The sequence below is a fragment of the Macrobrachium nipponense genome, chromosome 47 (genome assembly GCF_015104395.2).
Source record: "Macrobrachium nipponense isolate FS-2020 chromosome 47, ASM1510439v2, whole genome shotgun sequence".
NCBI classification, from domain to species: domain Eukaryota; kingdom Metazoa; phylum Arthropoda; class Malacostraca; order Decapoda; family Palaemonidae; genus Macrobrachium; species Macrobrachium nipponense.
Window position 1 is genome coordinate 4,976,668 of NC_087222.1, and position 20,570 is coordinate 4,997,237.

The window sequence follows — 20,570 nt, forward strand, 5'->3', positions numbered from 1 at the left end:
GTTCAGACTATCGAAAGACTTGTCAAAGCGAGGGGGTTTTCTAGAGAAGAGGCCAAAGCAGTGGCTAGAGTGCGAAGAGCCTCAAATATGATGTACCAGTCGAAGTGGGAGACCTTCTATAGTGGTGCAAGAAGCAGAAGGTTTCTTCATACAGTACCTCTGTGACCCAAATTGCAGACTTTCTCCTGTGTTTGAAGAAGGAAGCAGGTTTGTCAAATCAAACGGTCAAAGGATACAGAAGTATGCTGGCCGTGGTGTTTAGACACAGGCTTGGATATTTCCAATAACTTGGATCTTAGAGACCTCCTCAGGTCTTTTGAAACAAGGAAGGAGCGTCAATGCAGAGCCCCTTCTTGGAATCTGGATATCCTACTGAAGTTTTTAGGCACTAATAAGTTTAAGCCTCTAAGTAAGGCGTCTTTGAGAGATATCTCGAAGAAGACCATCTTTTTAGTTGCTTTGGCCACGGCTAAAAGAATTAGCGAACTTCAGTCGATTAATAAAGATATAGGCTGGAAACACAACAAGCAAGTGTGCACGTTCCAGGAGGACTTCTTGGCCAAGAACGAGAACCCATCCAATCCTTGGCCAAGGTCCTTTAAAATTATGGGTCTGTCCGACCTTGTGGGTCAGGAACAGGAAAGAGTTCTTTGTCAGAAAGGGCTTTGCGCCATTATGTGGAAAGAACCAAAAGCATTAGAGGCACCTCAGGATCTCTTTGGTGTTCAGTGAAGAGCCTAGTAGACCCATGACGAAATGCTATCATCTTCTTCCTATGTGAACTATTTAAAGAAGCACATATGCTTTGCCAAAAGGAAAGCTTCGGACTACTTAAAATCAAGGCCCACGAAGTTTAAGCGGTAGCTACGTCCTTAGCATTCAAGAAAAATATGGCCCTCAAGAATTTTATAGAGACGACGTTTTGGAGGACCAATTCAGTTTTTGGCCTCCCATTATCTAAGAGACGTCAAGACAACTTTTGACAACTGTCAAACGTTGGGCCCTTATGTGTCCTCAGGGGCAGTATTGGGCAAAGGAGTTTCCACCCCATAACCTACTTACATGCTAGGGGATTTTTAATTAGGTTATAGTGTTCTTATGGTTGTCTGAGAGGGTATATTCCCTCTTCAGCCTTTGAAGTCGATTTGTTAGTGGTGGTGTGTGTGTGTGGTTCAGGTGGTCTAACAATTCCTAGCATGAATGCCCGTGGTAAGAGAGGGCTAGGGTTTTCTGTCAACGCATTGGTCACGTCCACTTGTCAGACCCTTTTGATAGCTTCTTCAACATTCAGGTCACGTCCTAGTTGAGAGCTACTAAGGTTAAGCAGGCTAAGAGGCAGGACCTATGAAGTCAGCTACCTTAGCAGGTAAGGAACCAAAGAGTACTTTAAAATATATTTTAAGTTTTAAACTCTAACGATGTTGCTGTCTTTGACCCACCTCCAAATGTGTCAATCAGCTATATATATACCTGCCAGGTAAGTGTCATACATGAAAATGACGTTATTATGATATAAGAAAGTTTCATGTATACTTACCTGGCAGGTATATATAATTAAATTCCCACCCTCCTCCCCTCAGGAGACAGGGTTCAGAGAAAATCTGATGAAAATGGGAATGGTTCTGAGCGCTAGCGCCACGGGAACGGGGTGGCGATCACCTGAACTACCAGTGATCTAGCGGTTGCCGCGAGTTTTGAAAATTCTGCCAGTGTGACAGAGGATATAGCTATATACATACCTATCAGGTAAGTATACATGAAACTTTGTTATATCATAATAACATCATTTTGATATTATTGCTATCCATAAATGTGTATAATTTTTTGGAACTTTGTTATTACCATTTGTGTAATTGCTCTTTGATTTTTAGGCAGTTGCTAATTGTTAAGGAGGACAGTGGTTTAGTGGAAGACACTGATTCAATTTCTGGTTCTTTCACGCAGCTGATTTAGGTCATTTCAGTGATAAGTTGGTCAATGATATACACAATTTTTTACATGAGGATAGTCTTTATTTGATTAAATATTGTTGGACTCGATAATGATAGTCTGTTGTTTTCTGAATCCATAGGTTTTCAAAAATTTCCTTGAGTGAAGGTCTTTCCACCACAAGCAGTAGTTATCAATTTATGATTAGCGATTGGGAACAGGACTTCAGCTATCGGAATTGTATCTATGCCATTTCGTAATCTTAACTTTCATACGAATAAATAATTTTAAAGAATATGTATTTTTATTTAACTGAAAAAAAACATTCAAGGCTACGAGCAACTCTTGTGTAAAACTCTTGGCTTTTCTATTAAATTTTTGAAAGGAATGTCTCATATCTTTGCTTAATTGCCTCCGACTTTTTATATTCACTGCTTTTTCATTAATTATGATTCCTCACACATTTCGAAAAGGCCCTGAGGTCTGACTTTTGATCTTGCAGTTCTTAGACCCTGATCAGTGTGTCAGAGGCAGGGCACTACACCTCCTCGCTTTTCCAATCAGGAGGAATTGCTTAGGTGTTCTGAACTCCACTCAGTTCTAGAGACTCACTCAGATTCTTCCCTCCAAACAGCGAGTCTTCCTATTGTAAAGGACCGAGGGTTTGTATATTGTGTAGGAACAAATCACAATTTTTTAAAGTAAATTGTATTTTTCCTAACTATACAAACCTGAGGTCCTTTACACCAATTGCCCACCTCATGCCACCCCTCACTTTGAAACATGGGCTGCAAGTAAATTGGAGTGTTAACATCAGGGCAGGTGGGTCTCCCCACCTACTGGGTGGTAGTTACTGCCTAACCACCTTGTTCAGTATTTTAACAGCCGTATTCCAGCTGCTACGCCCACAAGTATATCCTATTGTAAAGGACGTCAGGTTTGTATAGTTAGGAAAAATTAAATTTACTTTAAAAATTTTTTATTTTACAGCAGTATTTCAGTACTGTAGGTTTCTCATGCTTGGTATATTTTATGTCAATTGTTAGTTACAGTAACTAATTTTATTAATGACACTTCAATCTTTTGAAAGTTTTCTTATAGTTTCATTTTCTTTGTTTGACCCTTGTTTGACCAAATAAATATTGAGTAAAAAGGTGCTTGTTTAGCAGTCAATGTTTCATGGGCGATATTTTACACCATTAAAGATTATGTAGTATACTACTTACATCAGGGTCTTTTGAATATAGTACAGTATGTACTGTATTGTACTGGATGCAGACTATGGGGACAGAGTGTATCGTAATTTTATATAACAAATGCCTGGCCTTTGTTAACCTAATGCTTTCCTTTCAGGCGAGACAAATACTGAAATTGGCCGTGCCCTTGGATTGAACAGAACTACAGTTCAGTCTATAGTCAAGGATAAAGAACGTATTTTGCAACACATGGAATGTGGTGCTTCTATGAAGGCTGTCACTACTCAAGGTGCTACTACTAGAATAGGCAAACAACATAATCCCAATCTTGTGGCTATGGAGAAGTTATTGTTGGTCTGGCTCGAAGACCAAATCCAACGACACGTTCCAGTGGGTATTGCTTTGATTCAGGAGAAGGCTAGGGAATTGTACGAGGTAGTGGTGGAGAAGCAAGGGGAAGGTAGTGCAACCGAATCGTTTGCAGCCAGCAGAGGCTGGTTTAATCGTTTCAAGGTCCGTGCAAATTTGCACAACCTTAAGTTGCAGGGTGAAGTCGCTAGTGCCGACGAGGAAGCAGCAGAAAGATTTCCTGGTTGTCTTGCTGAAATCATCAGGGAAGGAGGCTATACTGCTGATCAGGTTTTCAGTGTGGAGGAGACAGGGTTATTTTGGAAACGTATGCCTAGTCGTACATACATATCCAAGGAGGAGAAGACGGCACCGGGCCATAAAGTCAGTAAGGAGAGACTGACTTTGCTTCTTGGGAGCAATGCCAGTGGTGACTTCAAGCTGAAGCCCCTGTTAGTGTATTTGGCTGAAAATCCAAGGGCACTTAATGGAATTTTCAAGCCTCAGCTCCCTGTAATTTGGAAGGCTAACAAGAAAGCCTGGGTCACTGATGGTATCTTTGAGGAATGGTTTAATGATCACTTTGTACCATCAGCTAAGAAGCATTTGGAGGAGAAGGGTCAGGAATTTAAGGTCCTGCTGGTGTTGAACACTGGCCCTGGTTACCCTATTAATTTGGGTGAGGTTTATCCCGAAGTGGAGGTAGTCTACCTTCCACCTAATACTACGTCGCTTCTGCAACCGATGGGCCAGGGAGTCATTGGTAGCTTCAAGGCTTACTACACCAGGAGGACATTTCGCCATGTCCTCAGTGTCACTGAAAATAGTGGTGGCAAGTTGGATGTCAGGCAAGTCTGGAAGACTTACAGTATTTTAGATGCTATCAAGAACATCGCAGCTGCTTGGAATGAAGTCAAGAAATCCAATTTGAATGGGGCCTGGAAGAAACTGTGTCCAAATTTTGTGATGAACTTTACAGAGTTTGAGAAGGGAGAGTCTCTCGATGCCGTGAGAAGGAACATCGTTCAGTATAGCGAGAGGCTCAATTTGGGGGTGGAAGCTGAAGACGTGAACGAGCTGCTGGAATCCCACGGAGAGGAGTTGTCAGCCGAGGACCTCATCGAGCTGGAGAAGCAGATGATCAGGGAGGAGGAGGAAGAGGCCCCAGCCCCAAAGCCCCCCAGGGCATTAAATGCTAAGATTTTGTTACAAGGTTTGGCCCTCATTGAGGAAGGGCTGTTCATGATAGGGGAACAAGACCCTAATGTGGAAAGGTTCACGAAGTATGAGAGAGAAATTCAGGATGCTATAACCTTTTACAAGGAGACTGTGAAAAAGAAGCAGATGAGAGAAAGCATGCAAGCTCAACTAGAGAATTTTGACTTCAAGAGCAAGTCTCCAGCACCACCTGCCATTCTTAACCCAGGTAAAGAATTCTTCACTTTTTTTTTTTTTTTTTACCACTGTGCAGTGCATATAGTATTGTATATGAAGTTTTATAGTAGTAATAAATTTTATACAGCAAAACTGTAGTACACTTTACAGTACTGCTGTAATTTTTTGTACTGTATGTAGTAATTTACATATAACCCCGTCATTTTTATTATTGCAGAAGAAATGTCCTATCCTGATTCCACTACACCTGAAATAGTAGTATTATCTCCACCAACCTCTCCTGGTAAGACATTATTAATTTTTATTTGTTTTACTGCACAGTCGACCAACGAAGAATTGTTGTAGTTTCTTAATTCATTGTTTGTTATGAAAATATTGTCATGTGCAGGTGCCAGAATGTATTTACTTATCAATATAGATAATATTTCATTTCAGAGGGGTTATACTTATTCAACATAGATAGATATTTCATGTTTCAGAGGTGTTATACTTGAAAAAAATTAAATTGGAATTAAGTGAATTTATTTAACGTATCAAAGATAATTATTTTGCAAAGTAAGGAAAGTATAGTACATATACCCATGAGTCCATGTAATTTTATTCTCAATTAAAGTTTCTTGACAGCATAAGCATTCGGAAGTCGGCTTTGCTGCCGCTCCTCGAGTCTCAACCCAGTACCCAACTTATCGTACAATACTGAGGTGTTGTCATTTCGTCACCTACGGACGATAGATAATACATTAAGCCTGCCAATATTCTTTCATACAAAAGTGTAATTCACCTAATTTTGTCCTTTGATCAATAAAATAATTTGCATGACACAATTAGTAAGCCTAAATTTGACTTCTGATTTTGACTCCTGATTAGCTTAGTTCTATTTTCAGCAGTTCATATACTACTCTCTCAGATATGCAATGTGAATGAATATTTATATTGACAATATCTAATGTATTAATCTGCTTTATTTGATTATTCCCGTTAGTTGTTTTTTTTTTATTTTTTCATAATGCTTACATAATTTACTCAGACCTAGCTATATCATGTCAAAAAAGCAATCATAAGAAATCAAACGAATACAAGTTAGTCTTTTTTTTTTTATATAATAATTCGCATATCATTCTGTTTCATCTGGACACGTTGGAAAGCTGTGGGAGTCAAAGCTGACAGATAAATTAAGAAAGGCTCACTTTCATAAAAGCTTTCTTGGGATGATCTGTCTGTGACTGTTCATTTCATCTAAATAGAAATGATTTAAAATTAATTTCACATGTATAGCTAGACCTACTGCCATAAGCATATTATAAGTAGCTGAAAGGATAAGAAATATGAAAGGTGACTTTCTCGTTTAAGTCTATTTCAGATTTTTTTGGACAATAAAAACCTACTGTTGTAATCACGTGTTGTTCTTTGACAGCTGCAACAATCATATAAAGTGTAACATTAGTGTTTGCACATTTTTTGGGTGAATGAAAGAAAAAGTAATTTTGAGCAGAAAACGTTCTATAAACATATGCATTTTAAGGCTTTGTTTATCGGTGAGGGGAATTTTAAAATAGCTGCTTACTTTGGTGTTGCTTTTATGCGATGGAGTTTGTAGCGAGAAGTTGGAGGAGCCTGAGATGTGGGGGAGCGTTGATGCCATGTAGGAGGATAGAGAGATTAGGCCAATATGAATAAAGTAAAGTGGTACCTTCCGCACTCTTTATCATCTCTCTCAACTCTTCCAACACCCTCTCTTTTGCTTCTACACTCAATCCTCAGCCTCATTCTCCACTTCCACCCTTTCCCTAGCTTCCCTCGCCGACCGCAGTTCCTCCCCAAGTTTCTCAATCTCATCCAACCCTTCCATTTTTACTTCTCTAGTAGTTATACTGTCCTTGCTGTCCCAACTGTTACAACCTGTTACAACCACACCAGCAGTCCCTGTTCGCGGGCCAAAAAATTATGTGGCGGAATCACAAGCTTAACAAGACCTTCCCACATTTACGTTAATTGATCCTGGCTGACAAATTCCCCCAGCCACACTTTCCCCTTTACGTTAGTTAATTAACAACAGAACACCTGGTTTGGCAAGGCAAAATACACAATCTCAAACACATTTACTCACCAGGAAACTTGACACAAAAAGGGCAAGAAGCTGTGCTTTCAACGTGGTATGGCCATAAAAAAAAACTCCAGGAGCAACCCAAAACGCAACAACACCAACACTGACACCAACAAACTGCTCATCCAACACAAAACAACACCAAACAAGCACCAAGACTCACACCAATTCACAAACACCAGACACGACAAAGCGCTCACCAACTCGACAACCACAGACCGACAGGACACAAGCACAACAGAACTCGATTACTCAAAACTTATGTGAAACACAGACCGCTGCACTGACTGACCACCTCTCACTCTGAATGTCTTCTTTTGACCGACTGCTTCTGACTGACTGAATGCTCACGACTGAGCCACTCGGAAAAAGTCTACGAAAATTGAAACGTACGAAAAGAGAGGCATACGAAAACCGAGGTTTGACTGAACGCCATCACCAGTAAAAGGCTATTTGTAGATGATTTGGCTCTGTACGGCACAGGATATGATGCAGTTTCTCCCAGCAGGTTCATGCAAAGAGCCATCAATAAAGTAAACAACTGGGCTAATGAGCAATGATTTCAATTTTTGGAATAAAAAACTGTCTCTGTTCGGTTCTGCAGGCACCAAACTAAGGAAACCACTCTAACTCTTGCCGTAAATGGAACTATTTTACCTTACTCCACTGAAGTAAAATTTTTAGGAATGGTCTTTGATGAAAAGCTCACTTGGAATACGTAATCATATTGACCAGTTAAAAGTGAAAGTGAAGAGATCACTAAATATTTTAAAATTATCTAATTTTTATTGGGATTCTGATAAGAAGTTGCTTTTAAGGCTTTACAATGTAGTATGTTTATTTAAGTCAGACTATTGCTGCCAAGTATATTCATCTGCTTCAAAGACTAAACTTAAGGAATTGGACATTGTGCATAATATGGGCTAAGGATCTGCACTGGAGCTTTTAGAACGTTACCCATTGAAAGTATCCATGTAGACTCCCATCAGCTACCACTGGATCTAAGGAGGCATGAGCTAAGTCTGAGATACACCATGTGGCTGAATAGCACTAGAGAGAATCCCTCTTTTGAGGTCATGAAACAGTGTGATTCAGTTTTTTTTTTTTTTTTTTTTTTTTTTTTTTTTTAGTAGATCTTCAACACCATTTCAAATCAGACAGCTGGGTGAACTGGAGGATGAAAATATGAAAACAGATGATCTTACAAGTTAAACATCCTGCTATCCCTCCTTGGTTTATTCCAGCGATAGATGTCTGCGCTAAAGAGATAGAGAAGAATGGTCGTCCGAAAGAAATCAGAAACAAGTTTTTGGCTCAAAATCATATTCACTGCTGAAGCAACAGCCATAGTTGAGGCTTTAAATCTTGTATCTGATGAGAAATTTAAATCCACAGTAGTATAATATAGCAGTGACTCGAGGAGTGTTTTAGAAGCCCTAAAAAAACAAGTTTTAACCCCACCTATACCCCTAATTCTTCAAAGGCCCAGGAATGGCTTTTTCATCTTTCTGTTTGCTGCAAATCAGTTTAGTTTTGTTGGGATTTCTGGGTAGTACACTGCTATAGAAGGGAACGAACTGGCTGATAGTGAAGCAAAGGAAGCTGCAAGATGTGATTTCTGCACTAATAAGGTGCCACATTTGGATATGCATTCAGTTCTTAGAAGATACATCCGTAAGAAATGGCAGCAGGGATGGACTTCCCCTATTTTATCCACAAATAGGAAGTACTACACAAATATTAGAGAAAGTATTGATTTTTGGAGTTCGGGTTTGAATCGCATCAGAAGATTTGAGATCATCTTAATAGGGCTTAGGATTGGCCGTACCCACTTCACCATTATTATACTTTAGAGGGACCCAGTTTCCCTGTTTATGCTCACTGTGATGGTCAGCTATCCATTGAGCACATGTTGGTGCACTGTCCTACATTTAATTGCTTAAGGGGAAAGAATTGATAGCTTGAAAGACTATTTTAGAAATTTTAAATGATGGTGCTGAGGTAGATAACCTTATGGGTTATGTGAAAGAATCTGGTTATTTTAATGCGATATGATTTTCAGTCTTATTTAGTAAAGACTTTTATTCATTTTTATTTTGTATCAAGTATATATTTTTAAATAGAAAATTTCAATAATTGTTTTTTTATTGGTTGTAACCATCATCATTCTCCTTCATTTTTTACGTTCATATTTGAACACCGTTATCATTCACTTATTCATAATTAATCATACTAATTTATATATTTCATTTTCATTAGGGTGCTGAATAATCCTGATGGGTTCTGGTGTTTGGTCCTCAAGACCTCAATTTCAAAATCAATCAATCAATCAATCATTCATATTGTCTTTCCTCCATCTTAGGTCCCAGTGCATGGCCTTTGGCCTAAACTCTATATTCGATTCCATTCCAGTACTGAAAGATTGCATTTTATTTCAGATATATTTGTAAGTTTTGTGTAAAACATCTTAAGTGCTATGGAATTTTGACACACTGATGACTAGTGGCAATTTTCTCTGCTATTCTCTAATAGTGTGGTATGACTTGCACTCCCTTAGGATTTCACTGTCAAAATTTGTTTTATTGCACATTCTGTTTCATTTGCATGTATACTGTGGGAAAGTGGAGGGGGCCAAATTTTTTTACCCCCCCACCATCAGGGCCCTTTGTGTCCCAGTACTCACAATAATTTCAAATCAGCTAATTAATCAAATTTGATGATTTTTGGATGGCTTAAGGGGTTTTTGAAGATGCTGAATCTATTTGTGACACAATTAAGTAGATTGGAAGTAAATATAATTCATTTTCAGCATACGAGTGATCGGAACATGATAAGAAAACGTTACCAAACACTGTACAATCTACGAAGTTTGTTGCAATTTTACAAACCTGCTCGTGTATTACCTCTTTTTCAGGGTTTTCAGGCATGGCAGGGCGATTGAAGCAGTTGTTTTTCTCAACAAACCTTTCGTTTTTGAGTTAAAGCATGTGAGTTGTCTGTCTATGACTTAACAAAATATTATTTTGTGTGGTTTCAGGTGTGATGTATCTCAAGACGAAAGATATGGCACACTGAAGAGTTATGTCCACAAAATCTGTTTGTATTATCTGCCATGAGGGTGCATCTGCAACTTGAAGACTTGTCAGCAACCTTTCAATGTTACAAAAACTTCTGAACTGTTGTAAAGAGAGGGTGGCGTTAAGTCAGGCCAACCTGAAGATCATAACAGACCATATAGAAAGTTTGAACAAAACAGATCATGCTTCAGTGCAATATCATAGTGAGTTTAGAAAATCTTATTGTTAGCAAGGCCAAAACTCGCAGACTTAAAACAAATACAACAAATTTAGCTAGCCCTGGTTGCTCTCGCCTTAAGATCTGGGCGCCTATCTAGTGAAGTAAAACTCCTGGCCCAAAAGGACCAAAACTGTCCAGAAAGCCAAGGCCTGTATGTTTGCTTCATGCAAATTTTGTTCTGATGAAGGTCCAGAAGCTCTGCATCGTGTCTTCTCAGATAACATGGAGCACACTTTCTTAAACATAAAACTGGAAACTCGAAATGATCTTGTTAGGACTTCTCTGTCTGACTTGTTCCAAAAGAGAAATGCAGCTGCACTTGATAAACACTACCACCGATATTGCTTGCAGTATGCAAAGCGCACCTGTAATCGAGCAAACGTTGATGACGTGAGTGTTATCCTTACCCCGTGTGATGAAGAGTCCTCCTCATTGTTTAAAACACCCTTGTTAGTGACGATGTCTCTGTTACCATGGCTGAACTGAATGATGAATACCTCTCAGTTTTGGAGAGATATCAAGTACAAGTTAGTAGCACAGGAAACTACCGTAAGCACCTGAAAAATCTAATTACTGAGTGCCTTCTGAACGTCCGTGTCGAGAAACCAGTTTGAAATAATGAGCCCGAAAAGGTCCCAAGCAACACTGAGCAAGGCAATTAAGTCTTCAGAGCATGATAGTGGGGAACTCATTGGAAATTTAAAGAACATAGCTGACATTTTGCGAGAGGAGATGCTCCAATGCAGGGGATGGTCTTTCAAAGACAGCTTTGAAGACTTTGAAAATCCTCCACTACTTCAGTTCTTTGTTGGGCACCTTCTTTTCGGCAAGCATGTTCTCAAGATGTCAAAGAGCCGCAACCAAGAGGTACACAAAATCAGTGATGTAGCATGCCAGTTTCTGGTTCATCCAGAACAACCCGAAGGAGTGATTGGTCAAAGGTGAAATATCAGGCAAAGATAAACACCTTTGAGCAGACAGCACAGACTCCCATGTCAATGGGTTTACCTCTTTCCATTCACTCCAGAGTGCACGATAAGAATCTTGTCCGTAACTTACCTGACCTCTCAATTGGCTGTGACTATCAGAAAATTCTCAACTTTGAAAAGCATCTAGAGCAAGCCGTCATTCAACGAGTCAATTCGACGGTTGGATTTTGCTTACCAGATTTTGTCAAAAAAGGTGTGAACATCTGGTTTGCAGTCTACAACATTGACCTCTTGGTAGACACTCCCACTGGACAAAACACATTTCATGGCACACTTATTGTCATCAACCAGAGGGGAGAGGACGGTGTTCCGATCAACGATCCCTTTGTTCTTCCAGAAAAGCTGCAGTCGCTGGATATCTGTTACCTGAATGAACCTGTCATTAAAAAGAAACCAATATGCTTCGAGGAATACCAGATTGGCAAATGAAAACTGACAGACATTTAGAGATTTTACTGAAACACAGGCATTGGCAAGTTACTTCGTATCCTTCGTATCTAAAAACCACTTGGACAATATCAACTCTAATTGTCCAGTAGAAGTAGCAGATCATCTCATGAACAAACTGCAGAGACAACCCTGTGGTCAACAGCGAAGTGAAGACAGCCAATGCCAACATCTGGCACAAGATCACCACGAAGACGATCAAGAGACAACTGATGAACAAATGACTGAAGAACAGACGACGACAGACATTCAACACGAAAGCCACTCAGGAAGTCTAGCTAGATGTAATGCCCACCTGGGCAGCAACAAAATCTCTACTGATGTCACAGTCATCTTCTCATCATAAATTGACCAACACTGAAGAAGTAATTGCGCCACTCTACAAAACATAACCTACAGACTATGGTACATTGTACACTGTCCTGGCACTGACTCAGGGAATTTCTAGTGTAGTGGTTAGTCCTGAGAGGAAAACCATTATTATTTTGGACCTGAATCTATACAGATTCAACAGTCAGTTGGCAATAAGAATGTATTTGCAGCCCTTCACAACCTAGGAAAAACAGTGGATGGGAGCAGCATTGACACCTGCACAATCAAGAGTGGTATATACACTTTTGCAGCCCTTTGGGGAATTTACAATGGCAAAGCTTACAAATGTGGTATCGATTGCCACATCACAACATGTCTGGTCAACATGATGATGAAGTTTGATGCAATGTTTGCTATCATCCCACCTGGAGCACTGCAGTCAAATGCTCTGATTTCAAGAATGCTCTGCATGAAGGAAATCCTGAAATGACAAAGATATTTGAGGACATCCGTAGAAAAAGGAGAGTACACACCAGTGAGGTTACCCCTTACCTGCACCACGAGCAGTGCTGAACTGACCAAGTGTGCCTGTAGATCTGGATGTAGAGGAAGATGCAGCTGTTCCAAGATTGACCTTCCGTGCATCCCACCTTGCAAATGTTATGAGTTGATGTTCAAATACCATCAAGAAGATGGATGACATGATGTTTACGACAAGGATGATGATGATGAGTGATGGAGTAGTGAATGGTGGTAGCAGGTTGCCATACAGCATTTGCTATGATTCTAATGCTTAAGAATAGGTCCAGTGTTTCTGAGATTAGTTTGTCTTCTTTCTAGTCAATGCTATCAGCCATAGTGGTGCAATATGTAGTATTTACATTATGCACTATTGCAATCCTTGTTCTGATCATTTGTACATGTCACACAATGCTTGTTTATTCTAGTCTAGTTTTATGTGTTTATTTTCATATACAAAAAGCATACATTTAATAATGCGCTTAACATTAGGTCCAATGTTTCTGTGGTTGATAGTATCACCCATAGTGGTCAATATGTAGTATCTTACAGTATGCAATATTGCAATAATTGTTCTGGTCAGTTGTAACTTGTCACATGATGCTTTATTATTCTAGCCTGGAGTTGTGTTTAGTTTCATGTAGGGAAAGCATTACATTTGATAATATGAGGGTTACTTGTTTATTGAACAGATCACTTCTAGCTCAGTATTGACATAATGTGGTTGACTAGGTTGCATGAGTTGTCACATTATAATTTACATAATGTAATCCTGGTAATTTTTTAACAAAAATAAATAATTTTGTTTACTTGTATGGATGGCTTATTTCCCCAAAACGTAAAGGTTGTTAAGAAAAAACAACTGCTTCATTCACTTTGTCATATACTTGAAAACTCTGAAAAGAGGTGTTACATGACCGGGTTTGTAAGATTGTGACAAACTTCGCCGATCGTACAGTGTTCGGTACCGTTTCCATGTCAACTCCATATTTTGAAATGAATAATATTTACTTCCAGTCTACTCAATTGTGTCACAAATGGATTCAGCATCTTCAAAAATCCCCAAAGCCATCCAACAGTGCATGCTAAATCAATTAATTATTAGCTGATTTGAAAAATATTGTGAGTACCGGGACCACCTGGGACAAAAAAAAAAAAAAAGCAATCATGAGGGGATTAGGGGGTCGAAAAAATTTGTTCCCCCTCCACTTTCCACAGTATACACCATAATGAACCAGAATATGCAAAAAAAAAAAAAAAAAAAATCAATTTTAACAAAATTCTACGGGAGCAGTTTTTCTTTCAAAGTCATACCACACTAAAATGGTTATTTGGTCAATTCTACATTATTTTGTATGAATTGGTTTGTTTTTTTTGTTAGTACCTTGGGATATGTAGTTGGTGAGAGTAGTAACTGGCTCTTCTCTGTAAGTAACCAAGCCAGCCAGGGCAGTGTTTGGATCATTGAAGACAAACCAGAGAGGTGGGACAATGTTAACACCGAAAAATCTTACCAGATCAAGATAAGAAACATTTACTGTGATTTGCTAACGGGAACTTACACTAAAGAAGCCTCACACATTTGCATCGCAATACAGTCTTAATCAATATTTACAGTAGCTGTGAAAAAATTTAATTTCATGAAGAGATCCTTCGTAAAAGACTAGAGACACTCATTGTGGGTTTGAAAGAGACCCTGCCCCATCTGTGCCCATTTTAGTAAAAGGGGCCTGGGTGTGGGATACTTGAAGTCTGGTTATAATGAATGATCTTTCGTCTTATTACAGTGGGCCCCCCATATTCGTGTTCTCCGGATTCGCGGACTCACACATTCGCGGATTTCTCTCGGGAATGTTTCCCCGCATTATTCGCGGAAAATTCGCGGTATTTTTCTATGAGAAATATCCACACAAATCTGTTTTTTTTTTTATCAATTCATCATAAAATGCACTTTTTGTGATAAAACTATTAAAAAAACCAAGTATGAAAATTTTTAGTGGTTTTTCTTGAGTTTTAACTAACAAAATAGGCTGTTTTTAGCGTTTTTATAGGGGTTCCAAACATTCGCGGGTTCTAACTATTCACGGGGGGTCTGGTACGCATCCCCCGCGAATACGGGGGGGACCACTGTACATTGTAATCCTAAAGATCTCAACGTGATATGATGTCATTAACTTCCTCCTCATTTCTTCAGGAATGTATCTGCAGCAACCATACCGAGCTGAACAGGCACAAATGGAACAAGTTGATTGGACTCCAGTCTCACCTCACAATTCCACAAATATCTATGAACGAAGAACTTGACTTCAAGAAAGACCTGCATTTATATGGAAATTTGTGGAATGTAGCGCTTATCACCTGTGTCAACAGTTGCCTGTGGCTTGATGAAATGGTCCTGCCAAACAAATCTTGGGAAGGGTCATACTGCTTTGACTTGGAGAGATTGCAAACATTACCTTTTTTGACTACTGAAACTATGTTAGTGTTAAGTTTACAGTAGCCATGTACAAGAGTGTTAGTTTATCAAGGTCATAGCAGTTCCTATTGACCCAAAGTCGGGTCGAGGTCAGCTTTGCTACTTGTAATTTTCAAGTAGGAGCCTACATTATGTGAGGTCTTTTACTGTGATTCAGGAGATACTATATTTTTTCTCTGAAACTTGCTGCTGGTTTAATATTTCAGGAGAAATATCTCCATTTTTATTACTTCTCAGTTGAATGTTGTTATCAGGTACCTCAGTATTACGCAGGATGTATAGACTTACTTTATACCTAAAGTTCATGTCAGCTAAATTTAAACTGATTAGCATTTACGGGTACCTTAGAGTTTTTATAAGTTTATTGTCAGGCAAAATATAGCTCAGTATGTTTCAGGATCCTTAGTTGTCTTGCTAGAAGTTTCTTACCACTTTGAAGACCAGCTGTCAGTTAGTGCAGCACGTTTCAGGATGTACATAGTTTGTTTTCCACTTAAATTTCTCTGTTAGCTATTTAGTAGTGCAGTGTTTCAGAATATATACTGTATATTGATCACTTACTTTCTTCTCAGTTAAACAATAGCTATGTGTTACTACCTCAGTAGTATAATTCAGGCCACAGTCTTTTCTATGTAGTAATATAACTTTACCATGTCAAATACCTCAGCACATTTTAAGACAGTTCTATTTCCATATCTTACTGGTTCAAAATGACTGTAGGTATAGTAATCAGTTTTAGGATACGTATTACGTAGTTTTTTAAAATGAATTCCTTATATATTTAATATTAGCTATCAAGTAGTTCTGTATGTTTCGAGATGCATATTTCACTTTAACTGGAATCTAGTGTCAGTCTGATGTCAATCAAAAGTAGCTCAGTGTATCTGGATATCTATTTGGGTAATTCAATTTTCTTGTGAAGTGCGAATTATCTATCTGGCAACTTTCAAGATATGTGCTTGTTTTACATAGGATTCTTAGCAGTTTAAATTTAGCCATAAAAAAGGTCAATTGTTTTCAGGATAGTACATATACTTTGTTGTGTTTATCAAAATATCTTAGTCAAATATTAATTCGAGTTTCTCAGCTACCAAGAAGCGTAATTCATTTCAGGATAAATAAATTTCACATGTGTTCTCATTAGTTAACCATCATCTATCAGGTATTCAAGGATGCTTCAGTCTCCATAATTTTAAACGTTAATTTCTTGTTAGTGAAATAGCAGCTACTAAGCAATCATGGCTACTTTTTGACTATTCTCTATCAAGAAGTCACTTATGATAAAGAATAGTTTTCCATCAACTTAGTTTAATGTTTCAGTCAAGTAACTGACTGTTTCACAGAATACATTTTCATGTAGTTGTGATCTGCAGTATCCAGTAGGTCATTGTTCAGTGCACACTTGCCTATGTACGAAGGTCACGTGAGAATAGCGGTAAGATATGATGATTATTTTCATTGAACTCCTGAAGCAAAAACTATCAAACGCAAAAAGTTCAACAGACGCAAACGATAGGTTTTACATATTTTATGGAGTATCTTCGTCTTGGTCGGTGTAGTTAGGAATAACTGTGTGGAGTCAAACCTGTGAGGTATTAACCTTGCTAGAATTTTATATAAATATTTTATAGTAGATAATATTCACGGCTAATTATTCCTGACATTTTTCTTCGGTAAAGCTTATAGATATAGATACGTATTGCTAAACTAACTTCCATAACAATAGGGACTTGGAATTAAACTTCTCGTATTTTGAAAGTCTTGTCCATAGTGTGTTTCTTTAGTGATTTATATCAGATTTCCTCCAGAAAATTGGTAATAGTTCCGAAGTCTTGTGGTATTTTGATGTTATATGAGCATTGATTCTTATACTTTGAAACTTAGGTTACTGCAGGGCTCTGTTGAATACAAGAGAGAGAACTCATCCTGAAACATTGACACTTTTCAGAATCTAGTTTATTAGTTTTATCTAAAAAAAATATCAAGAACTTGTCATTCTTTTCAAGCGATAAACAAAACTCAGTGAATTTTGTACAAAGCTTTGCCATGTCAATAATGCATCTTTCTTAACAATAAACATACACCACTTAGAGGTTAATTGTGTAAAATATTGGAGAGTACCTTATCAAGAGCATTATTATCATGGTATCTCTGCATATTTCAAGACACTGAGGCTGCCATGGGAAGGTTCCCAATTAAAACAAAGTGTTACTTTGGTATTGTGTCCATGTATCATAGATAAACTATTCAATAAGTGAATTCTAATCAATTTCACTGTTGCTTCAAGGCCATTTGCAGTACTGTTAATGGTATTTTAGGTAAATGATTCAGTCATACTGAACACAGTACTTAAGGGTAATTAGGTTGTCTGAAAATATCATAGTTAGATGAACCTATTAGTAGGCTTAGATTCAAACCGTTAGGTCAAATGAGGTTAGGTATCATTAACAGTGATGACTTAGGTATATGAATAAGTCAATTCAAAAAGTGTCTCTGAAAGGGAGTAGTTTGACAAGGCTCTATTTGGCAAATAAACAAATCAGCACTCTCAGTTATGTGAAACAGTTTACTTGGACCTAATGTCGTATTGATGGTTGCCTTTCTTGGAAGATTAAAATCACCTTGAGTACTAGTCATTTATTTTTCTCTAGAACACACTCAAGTATGTCGAGACATTTAACATAAATGGTCGGTTCCATTCTTTTAGTATACTACTCATAACTGTTGGGAAAATTGCTATTTAATTGAATACTATTTTCAAATGTTTTGCAATACAAGCAAAATCACACTCTCTCTCTCCTTGTAAGGTTATCACAAAGGGATCTGAGTTTCACAAAGGGACTGAGTTTCATGAACATTGTAAATTGGAGTAGTAAAGTTCAAGGGAGAAGAATGGATGCACTAGAAACGTGAAGCTATCAAATATTCAGGGATTTTGGTTACATGTAGATTGTCCTCAAGAATAGTTATCAGAAATTACATAAATCTTAACATGAGAGTTCAGTCTAAGCCTAGGACCCAAATCAATTCTGAAATTGCTTGTAATTACATTTCAAGAGGGTATGTGGCAAGTTGCTTGTGACTAATATAAATTATTTGAGAAATTCAATTGTTTCTGAGTTATAGGTCTAGTCAGTATTAGAATAACAAGTGCAATAGTGTTTTGACATATAGAGAATTTTAGGTTAAGGTGTAATATTTTTTTTATTGTTGAATTATTGCGTAGAGTTCCCATTGAATTTTAATTTTTGTTATTGTACACCCTCTGTCCTTCAGCTTACTTCTCAGTCACTCACAATGTCTTCATTTAGCTAGAAAGAGTATCCATTGCCTTTGTTAGGTCCTAATAAAGCTAAATAAGCTTAAAAACTACCGAAAATACTCTAGCAGTACCAGAAAAGTCAAGAAAATTATAACTATATCCAATGTAGTACTCTAGGTTTGGTAAGCGGAGTTTGGAGACTCATAGCTATGCAGATTTTCCCCATTAGCCAACCTTGGCAGGAATCTGGGGTAGCAATATTTTTTTGCAATGTTATTAGTTATAGGAACTGGATATAGGAACGAGATACTAGAGTAAATTGATGTAAATAACTTGGACAATGTTCTGATTTCTTCCCCTCAACCTTCCATTCTGTCTAAACCTCTATTTCTGTCAACTCGAAATCCTGCACTATACATTCAGGAGAATCTTTTCAATCTCCTGTTAAAGCTGTTACTTAGAAACTGCAGATTTACAGCACAAATTGTAAGCTGCAGATTTGCACACTTTCACTATTCATGCTGTAGTAAAACCCTCACTTTGTTTACCAAGTTCTGCATACTTTCTTTTAAAGGAGGTTGTCATTCTCTCTCTCTCTCTCTCTCCACACACACACACACACACACTCACTCTCTCTCTCTCTCTCTCTCTCTCTCTCTCTTTTCTGCCTCATCAAAATCTTCACGTGGTTTTTTCAAAGCTTAATTTCAAATCCCCGCTTATTCACACTACTACTTCAAGTTGATTTTTGTAGACACAGAGATTAAATACTTCACTCTTAATGTTCTCTTCCTCTGAACGCATTAGTAAATGCTCACTCTAAACACACACTTCAGACTTGTCTTCAGTTTCTCCATAATCACCGATAGTAGGGACACAGGTAGAACTTTGGATGTAATATTTGCATTGGTACCTAAATTTAAGTGAATTCTGTCGATTTTTGTCATGTTCTTTAATGTGAATAAGTTAGGTATTGAAACCTGTCAGTTGCCAATTTTGAAACTGACCTGAAGGACTTAATAATTAAGTTTTGTAAGCTGACATCTGATTGCCCATAAGGGAGGACGTCTTATAGCTATATAATTCCCTCATTCTTTTTGACGTTTGTCAGTTTTATATGCCAATAGGGGAGATATGTTAGACTCCCAAATGTCAAAGAATGTTGTTAAGTACAGTAAGCCTAAGGTGGGCATGGCAAGGCTTTCTATACCAGCAAGACAAGCTAGGCTTATGTTCACTCTCATGGCTGTAGTTTCATACTTGAGCCAATGTTTTGTTAACCTGTAGTGTCATATGAACTGGGTAACTGTAACCGTGTGTTTTTATTGTCAGAATTCTGTACCAAATGAGTGTAATGCCCCTCCCCCCAAAAGAAATCATTTTTCAAATACCTTACCATAAGGCATGCTGAGATAATGAGGCTGTGAGGGATAACAGATTAAAACAAAGGTTGTCCCCGTCATTTAATTACCGTATATTTCGGCGTATAAGTCGATCCTTTAGCCCCAATAAATCATGCCAAAATTAGGGGGGTCGACTTATCTAACGGTAACAAAAAGTTAATCTTTATTATTTTGGCATATCGGTACAGGAATCCAGGTTTTACAGTTGGCTAATAACAATGACAGCCTTGTTGAGGTAACTATGTATGTTAATACCATATTTGTTAATATACCGAGTATATTACCTGTATTTCTTATGGTAAGTAGAGCAACATATGTACCGTAATAACATTCAGGTTACTTTATATGCTACGTTTTACCCTGCTGCTTATACTAAGCGTATGGTTGGCCTCACATATGTACCGTAATAACATTCAGGTTATTTTATATGATACGTTTTACCCTGCTGCTTATTTTGAGCGTACGGTTGGCCTCACATTTTATAGGTCGACTAATATACCCGATATTAGTTAAAATCATAAAAATTTACTCAGAATTGGGGGGGCGACTCATCTTCCGGTCGACTTATACGCCGAAATATATGGTAGATGAGGAAACTGTCCTTAGGTTACCTTTCTAATGTAAGGCTTCATGTAGTATATAGAAAGTAGTCTCATGAATAACACGTGTGGTAATAAGATTCAGATGAATCATTCTATGGAGAAACTAATAATTTCCTTACAGAAACTGCAGCACATTTTAATGCATATTTCTGAAATGTGAAGTCGGTTTGTAATGGTTTAGGGCTTCAGGTGCTGACAGGTTTCCTCATAAAGATTTTGTAGACAGAAAGTGTGTTGTATAGTTTACTGAGCTTTGTGTTGGCTCGTATTATTGGAGTTGCATTTCCCAGA

The 20,570-nt window shown here is 38.0% G+C and overlaps 1 protein-coding gene across 2 annotated transcripts in view; it reads left to right on the forward strand.

Moving 5' to 3' along the window:
- LOC135204684 (tigger transposable element-derived protein 1-like) overlaps positions 1 to 15,404 on the forward strand; it is a 65,902-nt gene extending 50,498 nt beyond the window's left edge. Inside the window, exons 3-5 of one of the 2 annotated variants that reach the window (XM_064234843.1) lie at positions 3,283 to 4,899; positions 5,086 to 5,151; positions 14,731 to 15,404. In XM_064234843.1, the coding sequence (XP_064090913.1) occupies positions 3,283 to 4,899; positions 5,086 to 5,151; positions 14,731 to 14,840 (1,793 nt within the window). In that variant the 3' untranslated portion in view covers positions 14,841 to 15,404. Of the gene's footprint in view, positions 1 to 3,282; positions 4,900 to 5,085; positions 5,152 to 10,009; positions 11,174 to 14,730 lie in introns of those variants that run through there. The other variant, XM_064234844.1, reaches the window with a different exon arrangement.
- Positions 15,405 to 20,570: the final 5,166 nt, after the last annotated feature.